This window comes from Kryptolebias marmoratus, linkage group LG13 (genome assembly GCF_001649575.2).
Source record: "Kryptolebias marmoratus isolate JLee-2015 linkage group LG13, ASM164957v2, whole genome shotgun sequence".
Classification (NCBI taxonomy): Eukaryota; Metazoa; Chordata; class Actinopteri; order Cyprinodontiformes; family Rivulidae; genus Kryptolebias; species Kryptolebias marmoratus.
The window spans coordinates 10,758,408-10,777,809 of NC_051442.1; the positions used below are offsets into that span (position 1 = coordinate 10,758,408).

Below are 19,402 nucleotides of genomic sequence, written 5' to 3' on the forward strand. Positions count from 1 at the left end.
ACCATACCACAATTGGCTAAAACCTGCATGACAGGAACAACTGCACAATTGAAGTCATGCTTCTAACACGCTTTGCATCCATTTCCTGAGTTACCATGGCAACAAATTTGTCTCCACCGTTTTCGACACAAGGAGAAAACGTTTAATGCCATCTGTTATCAGATGTTGAGGGACGTTTCCTGAAGTTGGGAGTGAAACAGTTGGGACACTTAGCTCATTTTGTGCCTGCGGAAAATGTTCATTTTGGAATTTTCAACAAGGATAAAAAATAACAGAGGAATTTCAATGATCTTAGGCCTTGGTCTCATGTTTTCCTCCTGTGGCCTGATGCTTTCAGCGTGTCTCAATGCCACTGGATGAAATGCTGACATTATTGAATGTGACATGACTAACCTAATTGTATTTTTTGAGAGTCTGGTCAACCAAATACAAAAGCCCTTATGCATACCAAGATTTCTATGCATGTCTTATCTCCAGTGACAGTTAGGTCTTGGTCCATCACATATATTGGGTAAGATGAACTAAAAGGAAAACAAAATCATTTTCTTTACAATGATGGTTAAAAATTTGTTAAATGACAACATTTCCACTGCACGTATTCCTTAAAAACATGTGATACACCTACAGTATAATCCGTAAGATGAAATATAATTTTTAATACCTGTAAACTCATTTTTAATATTACAGGGGATGGCTTGTGGTGTTAATCTGTGGACTGTCAAGCCTGACGTGACCTGATTTGAGCTATATGTGTCACATTTTTTGCTTTTCAGTTTGACGTTTCTCACCAGCAGTAAGATGAGCAACGTGCACAGGAGGCAGCGCCGGATCAAAAAGGCATCCTGTAGAAGCTGCGAGATATTTGTTTAAGATGATTAGCCTACGGAGGAGAATCCCTGTTTATGCCTGCTGCCAAAAGCTGAAAGGTGAGCAATAATGTTTCTGCCCGAAGCCTGTATGTGTGCGTGTTTGTGAGAGTGTGTGCGTGTGTTCAGTAGTCTGTCTGTTAGCAAAATTTTTCATGAACCAGTAGACAGAGTTTGGTGAAACTTTAAGACAGTAATCACTGGATCCGATTTAACATATTTCCAAGAATTAATAAAAAAAAAAAGAAATTAATTACTGCACTCACACAAATAAAATTACAAACAAAATCTGAAAAGTTCATGGTAGTTTATTTTAAGGTTTATTTTGTATTTCTCTTTATTGAGTTCCATTTATTTAGGTTAACAGTACATCTTAGGAACCACAAGTCTAACCAATATAGTAAGTTACCTTTATGTTGGAGTGACTAAAACATGAGAAATGTGTTGATCTAAATGGCTGGTAAGCTATGTTTATTTTTGTGGATCTCCCCAAGGTTGGTCATGTTCCACTAGAAGAATATTAACTGTCAGAGCAAAATGTACAGTTGGCCTTGTGAGGGTGATACGGATCCAAGGGTTTTGCATAGAGAAACATTGACAGAATTGTTGCATGGGGAGACAGAATGCCGTTTTAAATTGTGTAAAGTGCAGTAACAGACAGTGTAAGGCAGAAAGTCAGGTTCAAAACAACACATCTATTGCTCTAGTGAGATAAGGATAGGGGGAGATAAAGTGGTGCGGTGGAAAACGGGGAAAAAAAGAGGTAGAGATTGATCAAGGGGAGGGTAAGCAGCAGGATCATTTGAACACAAATGCACATGTCAGATAAGAGGAGATGAGGCTAAAAAAAGAATCATCACTTTCAGGAAACAATTATTTTTTAATCTTCTGTAAGGAAGAGATAAGATGAAATGATCTTATCCCAAACGGTAATCCTTGCAGTCCTCACACTGAACTTCAGTCACCCTTGCTGCATTTCCTTTGCTGAATTAATTCACTTAAACTAAAAGCTGCTCAAAACCTCCAAAGATCAAAGCCTATTATTCGTTTAGTAATGACAGAAAAAGTTAGGCTCTTTGTAGAAACGCTGGCAAAACATTCCCCTTCGTGAGCCTCTTGCTGATTGTCAGTTTCTGGTCTTCAGTCCAGCATAATTTCGCCTTCAATTACGATTATGGATTTCTCATCTTATGCTTCATCTCTGTGTAACCCTGAAGAATATTTATCTGCGTCAGAGTCAGTGCAAGGTGAGTTTTTGTCCTCTTCTGTGATTTGTTTTTCTCCAAATTCATCCAGACTGTGATTGATGTTAGTGTCTTTTGTATTTTCTGGGGATTCTTCTCCTAATTTATTCCCCGGTAGTTCTTTCTCGACCTTCGCTTTAGCCATGACCTCTTTGCTCTGCTCTTCTGTGTCAGAACTCCCAGATTCCCCTGCTTCCTCTGACAAAGAGTACATCTCTCTTGAAAGCTCCCCTGAGCCCGACGCGGCTTCCTTGCTGCTCCAGTGGCGTTTTTGGTACATACCAAAGTCACTAATGTCTTTGGAGTAGTTCCTCCGCTGGTCTGACGCTTCACAGCAACTCTCATCTGAGACCACGAGTCCATTGGGAAGACCATTGGAGGCTTCTGGGGGTCGGGGTGAAGTTGAAGAGCTGCTCTGCTTGAGGATGGATGTGGTCATCTTGAAACGATTGAGTTTGCTTTTCACCTGACTGCTCGGAGGGCAGGGGGAAATCTTGAGTGAGGCGTTGGGGTAAGCGAGACTGGATTCCACGGAGCTGCAGCTGGCCTTGGCACTCGGCAGAGCGGGCTTCCCAGTCTTCATCATGCCCATCACCTCATAACGAAAACTGGAGATATCTTGCTTCAGCTCCTGAAAGGGCATAGTGAAAGTCATCTCCAATGAAAATAACCTATGTTATGCAACAATTATCTCCATTTAGTGCAGAAAACTCTGCAGGGCATTGATTCACATTTAGCTCATTCAATACTTGCATACATTTATTTTAAACAGGAAAATTGCACAAATTTTCCAATTACATCCAATTATGCTTTAGAGAAAAAGTCAAAACACAGATGCCAGCAATAAAATAAAACTTTGCTACCTTTGTGTAAATTTAGAAGGCATTGTACTTTATTTTTAGGTACTGAATAAGACCAAAAATAACAAAGATCACTGTTTCTTTAAGGTGTTCTTGAAATAATAAGCAGCTTAACTTTGAGCTGATAACTCCAGAGATCAGCTTTACTGTCAGAGTATGTGCATATTTCTTCTAGTAGATCCACTGGACCAGTGAAAATGAAGGACTATAAAGACTATAAAGAGAGATATTCAGCTGCAGAACTTTAATTGAGCCCAAGTCCAAATCGTGTAGAAATGATAATTTTTAAAGCAAAAACATGAAACAGATCTCACTGACAGCAGAGATTAGAACTAGTTAGGAGTGTTTTCTGCTTTTAAACAGTTCATTGTGCTACATTATTTAGCACTGCACCGAGGACAAAATGAGCATGCATTGTGAGGAGCATAAATTGCTGCAAGTTGGTCTTAATTTTGGAGCAATGGGCTGGGCGGACAGTGGACTGCTCCCTCAGTCCACATTTATCACAGTTATCTACATTTTTTTTCTTGCTAAATGTAGTTTTCCAGCCTGTTTCCAATTTAAGAACCCATCAGCTACTGCAAGCTGACTTTGGCAAAGTGCTGAAGTTTTGCTGCTTCCTACATAGGCTGCAAAAAGCAGAGTTACAGAAGTTTAAGCCGAGAGTTCTTTGATATGTATGCTCACTGTTTGCAGGGAGAAAAAAAAAGAGACAATTAAAACGATTGTTACTGAACAATAAATTACTGTGTCAAAATTATTTACATAAGTAATATGCCTTGCCACAAAATGTTTACTTCCATATGAGAACAGTTCACTGGAAGTAACACTTGGAAACAAATGGAAATTAGAAAGCTTCCAGCACTATATAATGTCTCTTAGGAATGAATTTGTATAATTATGCAGTCAACTTCCATATAAAACCGATAATTAGTTGTCAACTATATTTAGCTTGACACTAATCAGGTCATTATGAAAACAGCTGATGCAAGGAACCCAAGTTAGAGCAGAGAGTGAACCAAAACAGCAAAGCTGTGAATCAGAAAAACAATGATCTGAACAAATTCTATATAAAAATCCCTGTTTGACTCTACAGTCAAATGAAAATTACATTTGTCACTATCAGTGCAGGCTGTCATTTGGTCTACTGTTCATGGAAATACTTCTGTTTTAAGTTATTTATACTCTGTGTGACTGGATTCTACCTTGAAGTTGTCTTCAGTCAGACCTTCCTCTGTCTTGGCATCTCTGATCATCGCAGCCACGTAACGTTTCACCAGGTTCCTTAAAACCTCCTACAGCAGTAAAAATAGAGCACATGAAAGTGTCACTTCAGTTCCAACATCACAGGCCATCTGACAAGAAAATAATGACATATATAAATATGTGTGTGTATATATATATATATGTGCACAAAATAAGTTTTTTTGAAGCTACCTTTTATAAAAATGCTACAATGACCCCCTGCTGAGGTGAACAAATAGAAAATCCTCCGCAGAGAATGATGACTAATGTCCTGCTGACAGTAATTGTTATGTCTGTTGTATGTGACCGTACCAAAGCTTTCGATTCAGACTGAAAGTGGAAATGTAGCAACTGGGGAGCGAAGTCTGTGTTTCTTGGACACATATTAACAACAGTGCAGTACTGTAATGGTGTTTAGTTTTCTAGTTTTCTTTAGTGAGATTGTTTACCTGATACTGATGGTTTATCCTTACATTCTCCGCTGCTCGCCTCTGCAGGGACATTAGAAAAAGGCAAGTTAAATTAGAAAAGCACTGGAGATAAGTAATAAAAAAAAGAAAGTAAATTACTTGTTGAAACATTACAGATTTATATAAATGCTGCTTTCTATGAAAAAGATGTAAATGAATAGGATGACAAAAATAATCCCACCTCTTCTATAAAGGGTGAATTGTCAGCTCTTTTTTTTTTTAAACAAACCCAAGTCTCCTTTTTATATTTAAAAATTAAATCTGCATAAACATGTTTGACATCCAACTTACTCCAAGAGTTCCAAAACTCTCTGGGCGCCTGGAGCGTGTCCTCTTACACACTTGTCTCTTGATCCAACACATGAGGTACCAGAACGATTTGGGGCTGGGAATAATGTTGAAAGGAGCTGGAAGCGTAGCCCCTTCCTCAAAGTAACTCATCCACAGCTTTGTCCTGGCAAACTTCCACTCAATGTCTGCGTGGTCCTGAAATAGATTAAAGTACAGATGAAAAAACACAAACTGTGTGCATCCTGTATCCACTTTTTCACTTAAAGAGCTATTTCTGATTTCTGAGTGTTTCTGATATGTGCTCACAGCAATGTGCTGGTAGGAGTTGTTCATCATGGCTATAAGCATGTTGAGGAGCACCACCAACGAGATGACGTTGTACGTGCCAAACATGGTGGCCCCGACAAATTCAGTGAATTGGTGGTCTGCATCCACGTTGGTCACATACAGGCTGATCAGTCCAAAGATAGACCAGAAAAGAGATTGCAGGGTCTCAAATAACCTAAAAGAGATACATAGTTGTTGAAAAAACAATTATATTAACACAATGACCTTGCAGTCCTTGAAGAAATACACATCAGCTGCTGCCTATTAATATACTCCAGACATTAGTGGGCTATAATTTTATAAAGCTTAACGAAAATCTTACAGATATTCATAAACTGGTACTAGAATATTTATTTGTCTTAGCAAACAGTAATCATTTGGGAGCTTTCACACGTTTTCCAACCAGTAACAGTATACACAGACTCCTTCCCACTAATTTTCGCACCATCACATATTTGCTCCACACGCGCACACAAGACAAACTCACGTGGAGAAAGCGTTATTCTGCTCGACACAGCGGATGCCCTTGCATTTTCCTCTCTCATCTGCAGCTTTTGTTTCGTAGTAAAAGTACAGCTGGTTCAGGCCATTAGCAAAAGCCAACAAAACCTGGAGAAAGACAACATGTTGATAGTTAAGTCCTGCCATGTTTATCGTCCCGCGTTTGAACGTCTACCGTGAATTTACCAGACAGTAAATGAAGAGGAACTTCAGGATGTCCAGCAGCATTCGCCCGAGTGAGATCTGCAGTGGCCCCAGATGAGAGTTGGCTGTGAAGAGTGAGATGAGGCGGAGGGAACTGAAGATGTTTGCTATGGCAAACACTGCCTCGGCTACTAAAGTAGGGTGCCACATTTCCCACTGGTTCCTGGGTTTGGTGCCGCTGTACTGGATGTGGAAAAGAATGAATGACAGAGGAGGTGAAAACACGTGTAAATGTCAATTTTACTGTCTTTCGGGCTCAAATGATTACCTTAGTGTAGGCTACAATCTTGAGGGATATAGTGGCCAGGTATAGAGAGTTCATGACAAAGTCCATCAGGTTCCACCAGTCATGGACGTAGTCTTGGAAACCACCATCCCACATTTGCTTGATCTCCGCCCAGATGAATCCTATAGCACAGGCACGAAGAAGGAAAAGCTCCCTTTTGTCTGATTTTTTTTGTCCCGTTCAACAGCTGGACGGATTCTCAATGTAAAAGATATAGTTTTGAGTATATATATTGAGTTTTCCTGTTTTATCTTTTACACAAACATTAGATGATAGGGAATTAAGGCACTACTAGGTTTTTTTAAGCTTATACAACATAAAAAGACAAAACATAAATAATATAAAACAATACATTATAACAGTTATTCAGTTTAGTTCAGTATGTTTGCTGACTTGCAACAACAGATGAGAATAAAAACAATATGAAGTGCAGTTGAGGCTAATGTAATTCATCCATTTCCTATAAACACTTTTTCATGTAGCATTGTGAGGAGCTGGTGCCTATCTCCAGCAGCCATTGGCTAAAGGCAGTGTACGCCCTGGACAGGTCGCCAGTCCACCACAGGGCTACATAGAGACAAATGACACAGACAACTTGCTCTCTACTAACATTTAGTGAGAGTTTAGAGGTTTTTTTAACCTAAAATGCATGTTTTTTGTTTGTGGAAGTAACTAAAGAAAACCCACACATGCAAAGGGAGAACAGGTAGGAGGCAAACCTGTGACCTTGTTGCTTGGAGGCAACAGCTCTATCCACTACACCACCAGCTAATGTAAGTCATTTATAAATGACTTTAAATCAAACCAGACTGAACTTAAGAAAATAAATGTCCCAAACTACTAGTGACAATTTATCCTTCAAAATACTGCTTTAAACCAAAAGAGGAACCCTAAAAATGGTGCTTAAAGAGATGCCAAATGTCATGAGTAGGGTTGTGGAACGCAGGCAAGACCCAGACGCAAGGCAAACAGGATTTAAGAGAACAGAGAAAACTTTTATTAACTAAATTTAAATAGAAAAACAAAAACAGGTAACCAGCAAACACCAGCACAAGATCCAACAATTAAACTGAAAAAGATCAAGGGAATATATACTGGGGGAAAAATAATTAATTGATGTGTTTATCCATCAGGATAACAAATATTTCCTGCCAGCCCTGTTTGACAGCCATTTTACTCACCCAGCACCCATGGCAGTATCATCCACTCCACAGTGGTCGGTGCGGGGCCCTGCCTGTCCTGCCTGTCATGTTCCGTGGTGACAATGTGCTGGGAGGCGAGGAGCAGCAGGAAGAGAAAGGTCAGGTAGGAAGTCGTGTGGCAGATAAACTTGATGAATGGCTTGCGGATGAAGAGGCCGTAGCGACTTTTAGGTGCGATGAGGTAGCAGAGGGCGAACATGGGGTAGAGGAGGCCGATGAAAACGCAGGTGATGAATTTTCCCGCCCAGTGACGCCGCCTCCAACCAGGAAACTCATCGTACCACCTGGATGCCAGAAGCTGCTGACAGTTCGGCTGAGCTACAAACTAGAACGAGTAAGAGAGAAAAAAACAGTTTTTCTTTGTATTTTTTTATTTATTGCACGCTACCAAAAGGTAAAAGACAATATTGGTTTTGCCAGTGTGTGTGTTATTATTATCAAAATATCTCATGAACCACTGAACAAATTTTAATTAAATTTGTAGAAATTGGACAAGAGTAACACTGGATATAGATCTCCAACTGATTAAGTTTTGGAGTCAACCCAATTGAAGATGGCTGCCACAACCAAGTGACCTTCAAACCCATAAAAAATGGCTATAAATCAGTCAGTTATATAGATTTTGAGATAAAATTTGAGGTTGCAGAAGCTGAGTACCATTCACAGCACAAACTTTGAGTGTGGCATCACACAACACTGCATGTGATTGCACTTAACATTATTTTCCAAGTTTGACCAAAACAGCCATAAGTCATTTCTCGACATATTGATTTTAGCCTAAAACTCTGGCATGAAAAATGGCAGTTAATATGCATTCGTTCAAGAAAAATGTTAGGGCTTTGACTTTAATTTAAAAAGTTAGAGCTCCAAACAACTTTTTCACACAATAATCCAAGATAAGACTGCAGCATATCAACTTTCTCATGCTAAGGTTGTTTTTCTTTTTATCAGACTTTGATGTACAAAGACGGTTTATAGAAATCGGCACCTGCAGCAAGCTCGAACTAACGGCAAACAAGTGAAGGTGTGATTGGAAATTGGAAAGTTAGATATGCACGTTGGTCTTTTAGAGCTAAATTGATATGGGCAGTCTTGATGCAGAAAATGGCAACCTTACAGAGAACATGCAAGCTGTCAGGGAACAGGAGGACTGTGTTTTCAGATGGCTGCACTGCATGTCTCAGACATAGACTGTGTTTGAGAGAACAAGACAATACTCTTAAATGAGATGCACAGCTGACATCACAAACCTTTTTATGTTTCTCTTCCAGAGAAATAGAACCAACTAAAATATCTATAACAGCATATTCATTAAAAAAAACGTTGATTATCTCTTCTATAGCTTGTCTGATGTTTTACATTAAGGAGTTAAAAAAAACTGCATTTTAATTAAATGCATTTTTTCTTCTGAGTTTCATGCTTTAAAAAATCCCTATGGCAAATAATAATTCTTCAAAGATTATATAAACACTAAAACATTCATCAGAAAACCTTTTTTTGTATAAATTTCCCAAAATCAAGAGCGAGCAGGCCTATGTAAACACATTTACATTGATGCGCACATTGTTGCAAAATATCCTGCTGAGTTTTTCAAAATGATGACCTGCCTCAGCGGGTACCAATTCACCACCTCTGCAGCTTTGTTTCCATGGGAACCACAGACCCCTATCTGTTAGGGTATGAAGCAGAATAGCTTATATTCTTTGAGTTCAAATACAATAGTGGCGCAAAACATGACATGGGCATGTGAAGGATGAACTGAGGATGAGCACAAAAAAAAATGTATAGAGGCCGTAGTAAGAATATTCAGTGAAGATATGTTTGAAAAATAAAATGTAAAGAAAAGAAGAAGAGATGCCCATGTTCTATTTTTACATTTTTTGAGCATAACCTTATAAGTAAGAAAAAGAAAAATCAAATTTTATTGCCCTTACTGTCTTAGGAAGACTGATGAAGGCTCAGTCCTTTAATAAAACCCCAAAGCGAGAAAGCAAAATAAAAACTGAAAAGCACTCTTGTGCTACGTTTTTAACTATATTTACCAGAGAAAGATTTTGATCTGTCTTTATATCAAACTTGTTTGTCACAAATATTAAAAAGTGTTGGTATCAATTATAAACAGTTCATCAAACTAAAACATTTTGTTTTTGCTTACACCCGTCACTTGTCCCTAAGGACAAACGTGAGGTTTTTGGGTTGTTTGATGTCTTAATTAAACACTGACAGTGAATCTAAAGAGGGCGAGCATGATGCTAATTAACATGATAATTACAAAACGTATCCAAACTAGCTGCGATGCAACTGAGATAATAAAGTAATGTTGTCAAAGCTCAGAGGATGTTTCAAATCACACCCTGACTGCATCGAGTCGTTTCACAGAGCTACTGTACTTCTTCATTTCTGCTCCAAACCTCTCCCTCCGCGTGATTTTTCTCTAAACAAGGCAAACATCAGTGCGAAGGTGTCCTTCTTCCTGCTGTCACATTCATTTAGAAAAACCTGCTGCAGTAAAGTGCCAAATTTGCCTCAGGTGGCTGTTTCACACAACTCAAGTCCAGTTGGAAAAGTGTCTCTCCATAAATCGCCTTTTAACTGTCATCTGTCCATAAGTGCCAGAAGAGTGCTTATTGCCGCGCAAGTGTCAAGGACGCTTTCTTTTCTAGCTTGGTGAGGACATTTTTCCCCTCCAGCAATGCTGTCATAAAAGGTCTACTTAAACTTTTCTCCTCCACTTTTAGAGACACAAGTTGACAAGCGCAAAAACTTTCTGATGGATGTGTTTTACAGCTACTTTGCAGAGATTTAAAATGTGAATGGGGATGAAGTCCAAACAGTTTTCTGTCTCTGGGGCGCACAGAAAGACTTTAGTTTCTGGGCAGTTTTTCTTCAACATTATGTCATTTGTCATGTCATCATACAAGATAAATATAGTGTTCTTATAAAACTTCTAAGTATCTTTTAATATAAATTACTGGATTTTTAACATTTGGAAGCCTTTAGTTCAGCTAAATTAATCACACTCTTTATAAATGTCTGGGCACTTCAGATACTTGAAATTTGGATAATATTTCTGCTGCTTATCAAAGATGACATTAAAAAGGCCTGCCATGATATCTGGGTTTGATTCCTGAGGACGTTTCACCTCACATCTGAAGGGCCACTACACTTCTGACTGAATGGTGGGTATTTCACAGGCTTATAAATTGTGGCTGATACAGTACAATCTCTCTGCAGCACTCAGGTTATTGGAAATCTGCACATAACATATCTACACCCATTTTTCATAGATCTGCAGAGAACAGAGTGACAGACTCCACAAAACCCATTTCTGAAAGGTACAGGAGCCTAAAGTCATAGAACACCATTTCTGATCAAGCTGAACGTTTCGATGTATGAATGGTTAAAACAGTACAAAGTATGGGGAAGTACTTTGATTGCAAAAACTGTAAAAAATAAAGATGAAACAGGAAAACAATAGTGTGAATGTTGAGTCAGCATTCACACAAAAAAACACCTATCACCTATTATACTTTTCTGCTTTCTGTGCATCAGTCCTTTTCTTCTTGCTTAGCATCTGGTTAGAAAGGCCCATCATTGGACTGCTATCTGGTTATTACCAGGCTTAAAAATGTCAATTATTTGTCTTTTTTACTAGCCTCGTCTTGTATTTATATTGCTACTTTGCTTTTGCTAGCTGTAAAATGAGCAAAAACACATAATAAACCTATGCACATAATAAATCTTTTTGCAGATCTATTTATCTTTTACTTTCTGTATTTAACAGAAACTCTGATCCAGAGGGCATAAACACTGACAAGCTCTGATACCAAATTAGGATGTTAATAAAGTTGACAGAAACCACACTCAAAGCTCTTCTTAAGAATGTCTCTTTTAAAAATAAAATGTAACTGTGATACATTTACTGTATGTTTGTGCCATAATTTGACCACAAATTATGCAGCTGAGGCTAAAAGAAGTATATAAATAAAACCATAAAGGAAGCTACTTCTCCACAACATAACACCTACTCTTGTCACGGCGCTTGGATTTCTACTTATTGGAAGTATAAAAACATGTTGAAATCTAAATTGCAGTTGTAATGAGACATCACAAGGGGGCAACGTAAATCTTTAGCATATAAAATTGACAGGTTCCCTCTTGGCATCTCTGATCGTTTCAAACATCCAAAACAAAGCCTGTTTCACTCACATAGTGACTTTTTTTTTTTAACTTACTGACCTTTTTGCAAATGCATCTGTAAAAGTAAGAGGAATCCATGAAACCCCCAGGAAGGGAGCAATCAGCACTTTAATTTTTATATGTTACTGTTAACATTTATCTGATTTGGCCTCCTGCTGCAACAAAGCACAGAGTGGTGTGTGAGCTCAGAAAGCCTGCAGAGATTTCTCTTTAGATCGTTATGAACTGCCTCTTAAAACTCTGGGAGCACAGCGGCAGCAGAGCCGTAAAGCACAGAAAGAATGTTAAGAATAAATACAAAATGGTAAACAAGGGTGTGCAACAGGCTACACACAGCAAGGGTTAGGCAGAGAGCTGTCCTTCATTTAGTAGAGGGTCAGAACCAGCCCTCTCGTGACTCACTGATACACTCATGAACAGCCTGAACCATAATAAAAAAAAACCAGCTCATATTCAGGCTGAGTGTCGCACCAATTATAAATGTTTGAGGGTTTGTCTGAAAAATAGCAGAGAGAAGTGGAGACCAAACTGAAGATTAACTGCCCTAAACCTACAACCCCCAGCTCTAACAAACAAGCCGATTAAATGTCCTCTCAAACCCATGTTTGCCATAAAGAATGGCCATCAAAACCACTAAGAAACCCTTGTGAATATTTTTTGTGTGTGTTGGAGGTGAGGGAGGTTGGGTGGTCGGGGGAGGGGTGGTTCCACACACTGAAGCAAAACAAGCAGTGTGTACTGACAACATAAATTATGAAAAAAGTGACTGAAAAAAGCACTTTTTGCTCATGAGGTGCACAGATGTTTTCCACAGTTTAAAACCTCAGCAGATCAATAGCTTGTGATTTTGCATATTACACTATTTGCAGGAAAGATACTGGACCCATGATGTCTTTACTGGTGGTCTGTGATAAAGTGTGATAAAAATCTGCAGCATGTCCAAAATTTTTCTGGATGAATTTATAAATGTGGCTCGTAAAGTAAAGTGCACGGAGTGGTTATGAGAAAAGGAAATTGCTTTAAATGCTGGGCATTTATCCTTTGTAATGACGGCACTCAAAGCTAGCTTTCTCTACTAAGGTCAAGAATGCATGAACTACTTAAAAACCACAGATTAAGATCAATAATAAAAGGTTTTCTTTTTCACTACTTTACTTCCCATCCAAACCTACCAATTTGAAAAATAGATGTCGGAATAATTTTCAATAAATATTGTTTAGAACAAGATAAATTAACAGGCAAATGGCAACTAATGCATCTTTACAATAGTTCTCATCTTGATGGGAGTGAAATGGCAACAAAAAAACCTTGTGTGCTGGGGTGTGTCAGAACAGACTGTTAGCCACAACCAAACCCAATTTTAGCTCAATATCTGTAAAATTAACTAAGATAACTATTTTGGAATTAGCAAATGTTGATTAGCTGTGGCGGCCATGTTGAATTGAGTTGACTTAATCACTTACAAATTAACATTCAATAAATACTTTTCTAAAGTTTCATTAGAATCTGCTGGGTCATTCATGACATATTTTGCTAAAAAAAAAACAGAGATGACTTCAACAGGTAAGGCTCATTTTAAAAAATGAGTACCACTTGGAGTATGTGTTTTGGAGGATTGTCAGCTATAACCATAACAAACTTTAGCACAACATCTCTAAAATTCATCATCATCATCATCATCAAATCATCAAAATTGACAAAATTATAGTCAATTTTTGTGTTTTCTGTGGCAGTCTTTTTAAATTTGGTTGACGCCAAAAAGTAATCAACTGAAAATGTGCATACAATGGCTGTTTCTTTAAAGTTCAAATAAAATCTGTGCAGTGGTCCATGAAATATTTTGCTGACAGACACATGCACACAGAGACACAGGCAAAAACATTCCCTACCTTTGCCTTTTTGCAGTGTACAATAAAAACAAGAAAATTATCACTTTAATTTGAATACCTTTAAGGTTTTTTTAGCCAGACGATGTTTATTATTTTAAAAAGACGCCTCAGTGGACACGACACCTTCCTCTCTGTCAAAGTCCCTGTGCAATCGAAGATAGGACGCAGCAGAAGCCCATGCTGACACATCTTCTGGATAATCAAAACACAGCTGGGGAGATGGGAGATCCTTGGAGGCACAACTGTATCCCAGGAACCAAAAAGGGGTTTTGTTTACAGCCTGTGCCAGAACCAGCCTGTCCATCATTATGTCCACCTTTACAATAATCCTGAAAACGCTCATCTGCCAGCGTGCACTAATGATGCAAAGCAACTGGACACAAACAGCAGAGCCATAAATTGAGACTCCTCCAGAAGAGCAGCTGCTCCGACTGTCAGACAGAGCTCCCAGCGAAGAACAACAAAATGAAACGCAAGTCGCTCCTGGGAGTAACAGGTTTGCTTCTTCATCATTTTAATTTCACCTTTATGTTCTACAGAACTCTTTTTTTGCATTAGAATATCCACTTATCCGCTTTTTTTAGCCCTCAGCCATCGTATTCCTCCCATCCTTTTGTAAGTGCATTAAGAATTGTGATTCCCCCAACATCCATTAAACCTAGAGCAACTGTGGCTCATGCAGAAGGGCGCCATGGGAGCATTATTTTATTTACACACAACACTAAGCAATTAACCTGTAAGGATGCAGTAAAAAAATAACAAAGTTCTAAAGAGCTGGGGCATTAAGAGCATGTTTAACCCCCTAATTGACTTTCACATGCTACATCATGTAAAGTCACCTCCTTACAGTATTTACCATATGAAAGTATTCTTTAAAATGTGTAAAATAAGCTTCATTTCACAGTTTTACTGTACAAGATTTTAACTGAATTACTTATTCTGCCATATGAAGAAGATCTATATAATGAAATGCAAATAAAAGCATGAAATCAGTGAACTGTAGAGGTTTTGGTTTTGGAGTTAATGTGGTTGTTTTCTTCAAAAGTCTGGAATCCATCCACTTTTTTTTAATAATAAATTTACACACTGGAAAAAAAAATCAAATGGATCATAAACAGAGTCAGGGGAATAGTTTCTCGGTGCTTAAATGGAATTCAGTTAGTTTTACATCTAAATCACCAATTCACATTGATATCATCCCAGGGCACTTTGACAGAAAAGAACAATCTAAACATTTTCAAATTAGATTTTATGCAATCTAGTTCAGTTGAATTAAATACTCCAATCCAGTTATCTATTTCAAACTAACATAGCTAGATTGGATAAAAACTCAACTGAATAAAGCACATTTTTATCTAATTAATTCCAAACCTATACAATACAATTTGACTTAATTATAGTCTAATTGAGTTTTATCAGATTCTGTGAATTAGTCATTATAAAATGAATCTTCAATTCAGTCTCTTGTCCTGATCAGTGGGTGGTGAGCAACAACAGATCGAGAGGGAGAGAAAAAAAACTCCCTTTTGACAGAAAGAGACTTTCAGCCAAACCAGACTGGAGGGTGAACATCTGCCTCACCCAGCCGGGGGTTTGTTTTGCACCTCTACTAGTCAGGACTCGGGGTTTGGAGTAGACACATATTTTGAAGTGTAAGTGGGTTGAGAGGGAGGAAGAAGACATTAATAGTGTGCATTGGCTGTACAACCCTCCCCCAAAAATATTGTTTTAGTTTTTAAAAGATGAAACCAAGTTGTTTTGAATAATGCCACTTTATGACTGACAAGTTGCTAATGTAAAAATGTGAGAATCTACAGTTTTTCATTCCTAACCACTTCTAATCATTTAAGAAACAATTCAAAGGTGAAGGATGTAAATGCAGGACAATAAAGACGCAGGTGATGTACTACAGTTCTTTAATTAACTAAATTAAACTACGGTGCTGCAAAAACAGAATGAACAACACTTGGCTTTTTATAAACAGAAAAAAAAACCAAATTATTTTTCATTAGACAGAGTTTCATTAAAATCTATTCAGTGGTTCATGAGATAGTTTGCCAACTGATATTTTAAAAGCTAAACCTCAAAACAAAACATGAACACATGAACTAACATAAATCTACATAAACCCAAAGATTCTGACGTCATGATTTAAAACTTGTAATACATACCCTTGTGTGTCATGCTGTAATGACTCCATCTATATTGATTTATAGTCTATAGAATTCACACTATGACTGCTTAGACTCCATGTGGTCTAAGTGGCCTAAACCACAGATTTATTGCAGCAATTAAAGCCGATTACATATTTAGGGACACATCGGCTTCCACAATGTCTTAGTCCAGTTACTTATATTTTGAGCTTCTTGTTTGTCTACTAGAAGAAAGATTGTGACTTAATTTTCCAGCAATTTTGAATATAATATAAACACGGTAGAGAGGTAAATTGAAAATGAGAGCAAGTGATCTCTTATATGATCTATTTAATGCAGTTTTATTAATAGTCCAATAAAAAAAGTTTTCTGTCCATAATGGCTGCCAGAGGCCAGTTCATTTTCATGTTAATGTAAAGTGAAGTGTGTGGTTCTGTCTGTCTGCTGGCTTCAAACAGCAACGCAAGCAGGAGTGTTTTTTTTATACCCCCCCCCCTCCAGCATCATTTCCATATTTCTGCCTGCTAGGTTTACAAACAGATGTGCAGTACTTGTTTTAAATTTAACTTGACAGATCATCATACAGCTCTAACATGAAGCACCACATGTTGTTGTCTAACTTTATTTAGGCCAAAAGAAGCAACGTGACTCTAAACCTCTGGTCATTTTGAGGCGAGTTATTTCAACGTTTGCCTATTTCTCGTTTGTGCAGCCAAAACTAAAACAGACTCAAAATTTAGCTGAAACCTAACATCTGAGGATGTTAAACGTGATGCTAATCTGACATCATTACAGCTGGCAGTAACACCTTGGCTCGACGCGGCTGAGATTTTGGGCTTGGCAGTGTTCCTGACACACCATAAGGTGAATGTCGCCCGGGGCACGCAGGACTCAAAGTATCATCAAGTATCATGAGGCAAAACAAGAGAAATACAAATAGGATTGGTCTCTTATTACACAATTTAAAAGCTTGTAATTGTAATAGTGCAGAATCACACATTAGTTATGCAGGTGTATTTCAGTGTGTGCGCCTATAGTAAAAAGGATAACAAAATCATCCTCCACAATAAAGCACAAATGAGCATCCATTTCCGCTGCATCTTGTCTTGCTCCCCAGAGCACATTCTAATGGTGATATAATTGCAGCATCAAATTTGCACACAGCATCCACGCATCTGTTCCGGCTTTCTTCAAAATGGGTTAAATACAAATGTTAAGTCTCCTTTCCTAACATTCGCAACATTGCTTGTTAACCGTACCTCTTTTTGATGGTACTTGATTGCTAGTTTGAGTCTTGCAAGGTCGTTGTTGCCTTCCTCTTCCAACAAGTTGGCGTTGTCTCTGTAGTTAAGGATCATCTCGAGCTCTCTGGAGCTCCTCGTTTGGTCCAGCAGATCCTTAGCAAACTGTTTACACTGCTGGGAAAGCTCCTCATACTCTGATTTAAACTCATTCTCCACCTGGGAGACACAAGAACAGTGCAGACAGAATTAAAGGCCTAGCTCTGCATAACTGAATGCACGTCACCCATCACCTTTCATGTCAGAGTCTTCAACTAAAATGATCTTATGTTGAGAAGGAACAGAGTTATGGTGGTTTTGGTCAAATCTTGTAAATGATGATATGCACAATCTCGTGATTTTGTGAAATCTTGCGAGATGCGATAGTGCTCACATTATGTATTGTGAATGACTCCCAGCTATTGCTAAACTTTAGCTCAATATCTGAAAAAATGACTGAGTTATAGCTATTTTTGTGTTGCTAATATCAATGAGCTGTGGTAGCCATCTTGCATTGAGGTAACTCCAAAGATTAATGAAGTGCAGATGTACATCCAATGATTTTTTTTCTGAGTTTCATTAAAATCTGTCCACTGGTTCATGAGATATTTTGTTAACTGACAGACAGAATTGACACGAACAGTTAACGCCAATGTTTTTGTCAAAACTATTGCTCAATGTATTAGCGATCAAAGTATGTGTTGGAGATAACACTTATCTAAAATCACAGCAAATATCAGCCATTTTTCTGTTTCCTATGTTAATTTTTTGACTCCAAAAATTAATCAGTTGTAGATGTGTATCCAGTGCACATCTTATAAATCCTCCCCTCAATTTGAATTCATCGACAAAAATCTGCCTCCTTACAGACTATGAGAGGATACACAATTAATGAAACCCACTGTTTATACGGTCTCTAAAATCTATATTTAGCAGCCGGTCTCTCGGTCCCTCTGGCCCTCACCTTGCTGAGCTCCTGCAGCTCCCAGCTGAGCCTGAATGCGGTGAGGAAGGGGTCCTCGCTGGAGAGAGCAATTAGAGAGGGGCTTGACAGTGCTTTGTAGATGTTGAGGCGAGAGCGCGAGTGCCGCAAGCTGTCCACGTCTGAGCTGGACACACACTCCACACAGTTGCAGCGCACCTGCAACATCAAACAAAGCATGGACACATTTTAATGAGGCCTCCCTGTGTTCAGTTGTATTTCATGGTCCGGTTTCACATTGAATTCATTACATCAGCTGAATACTGTAATATCTGCATATATTATAATTGGGCATTTCAGAATAACTAATAAATTGTGATGTTTACATTTATGTGCACATTTGCATAATGAACAATAAACGGATGTATGTAATTAGAAGTAAAGAATGTACATCATTATTTTTGAAATATTTGGTTTTGCTCACCTCATGTGGCTGTGGCATAGACACACCTTTCTGCACCAGGAGCTTGATAATTTCATAGTTGTTGGTGTGTGCAGCGAGGATGATGGGAGTGATGTCAGGGGTGAAGTCAGAAAACTGCTTGTCCAATAAAATAGGGGGGACCTTTTAGGAGAGACAAGAAAATAAAACCTTCAGTCCCACAAATATATTACTGTATCTGAGCCAAGACATTCTGGCCCCAGCCTGTGATGATGTCAGCTTATACTCCTCATAAGCTTTTATTCTTGGTGTTTTCTTTTTTTTTACATTTTGCAGTTCCTGGTTTGTTGGATACCATCAACCTGTACAATACACCACTGAAGATAAAAAAATGTTTTTACAATTATAATACATATAATAAACAGGATCAAGGAAACAGTTTGACCTTTGGCAGCCGGTGAGGACGTAATGTCTGTGTTGGACACACTTTAGAGAGAAATCAGAGACAAAGAATGTGAACAATTTAAGAGTCCTGTTAAACTGTTTAACCATGTGGTTGTGGGCAGCAGAGGAGTAAGATTACTTCTTTTATTTGAAGGTCTGTAATTTGCTGGTGGTTGTTAGAGAAAAATAAAATGAGTAAGGTGTTAGCCATAGGCAAACTAATGACAGATGGCAAGAAGAGGTATTTGTAGTGAGGAAGCATTACCAAGATGAACTTTAAGGAGAGAGCAGCCTAAAATATCTCCTATTTTCCCCTACAAGCTATATAGAGTTGAGAAGTTGAGAAAACTGAATGACTACATATATATATATATATAAAATTCCCTTCTCACCCTCCGCGGGTAGTCTTTGTTTCATCCTCTGAGCTCGAGTCCTCTACCAGAGGCCTGGGAGCTTGAGGGTTCTGCGCAGTATCTTGGCTGTGCCTAGAACTGCACATTTCTGGACTGAGATGTCTGATGTTGTTCCTGGGATCTGTTGTAGCCACTGCTCCAGTTTGGGGGTGACTGCCCCTAT

General features: G+C 38.4%; 1 protein-coding gene across 1 annotated transcript in view; it reads right to left on the reverse strand.

Moving 5' to 3' along the window:
• Nucleotides 1-1,156: 1,156 nt before the first annotated feature.
• trpc4a (transient receptor potential cation channel, subfamily C, member 4a) overlaps nt 1,157-19,402 on the reverse strand; it is a 29,067-nt gene continuing 10,821 nt past the window's right edge. Inside the window, exons 4-15 of the mRNA XM_017418233.2 lie at nt 18,425-18,565; nt 17,983-18,159; nt 16,998-17,198; nt 7,476-7,821; nt 6,277-6,416; nt 5,991-6,191; nt 5,791-5,912; nt 5,283-5,478; nt 4,977-5,171; nt 4,665-4,706; nt 4,176-4,265; nt 1,157-2,741 (exon numbers count right to left, since the gene is read on the reverse strand). Of these exons, the coding sequence (XP_017273722.1) occupies nt 2,055-2,741; nt 4,176-4,265; nt 4,665-4,706; nt 4,977-5,171; nt 5,283-5,478; nt 5,791-5,912; nt 5,991-6,191; nt 6,277-6,416; nt 7,476-7,821; nt 16,998-17,198; nt 17,983-18,159; nt 18,425-18,565 (2,538 nt within the window). The 3' untranslated portion in view covers nt 1,157-2,054. The remainder of the gene's footprint in view (nt 2,742-4,175; nt 4,266-4,664; nt 4,707-4,976; nt 5,172-5,282; nt 5,479-5,790; nt 5,913-5,990; nt 6,192-6,276; nt 6,417-7,475; nt 7,822-16,997; nt 17,199-17,982; nt 18,160-18,424; nt 18,566-19,402) is intronic.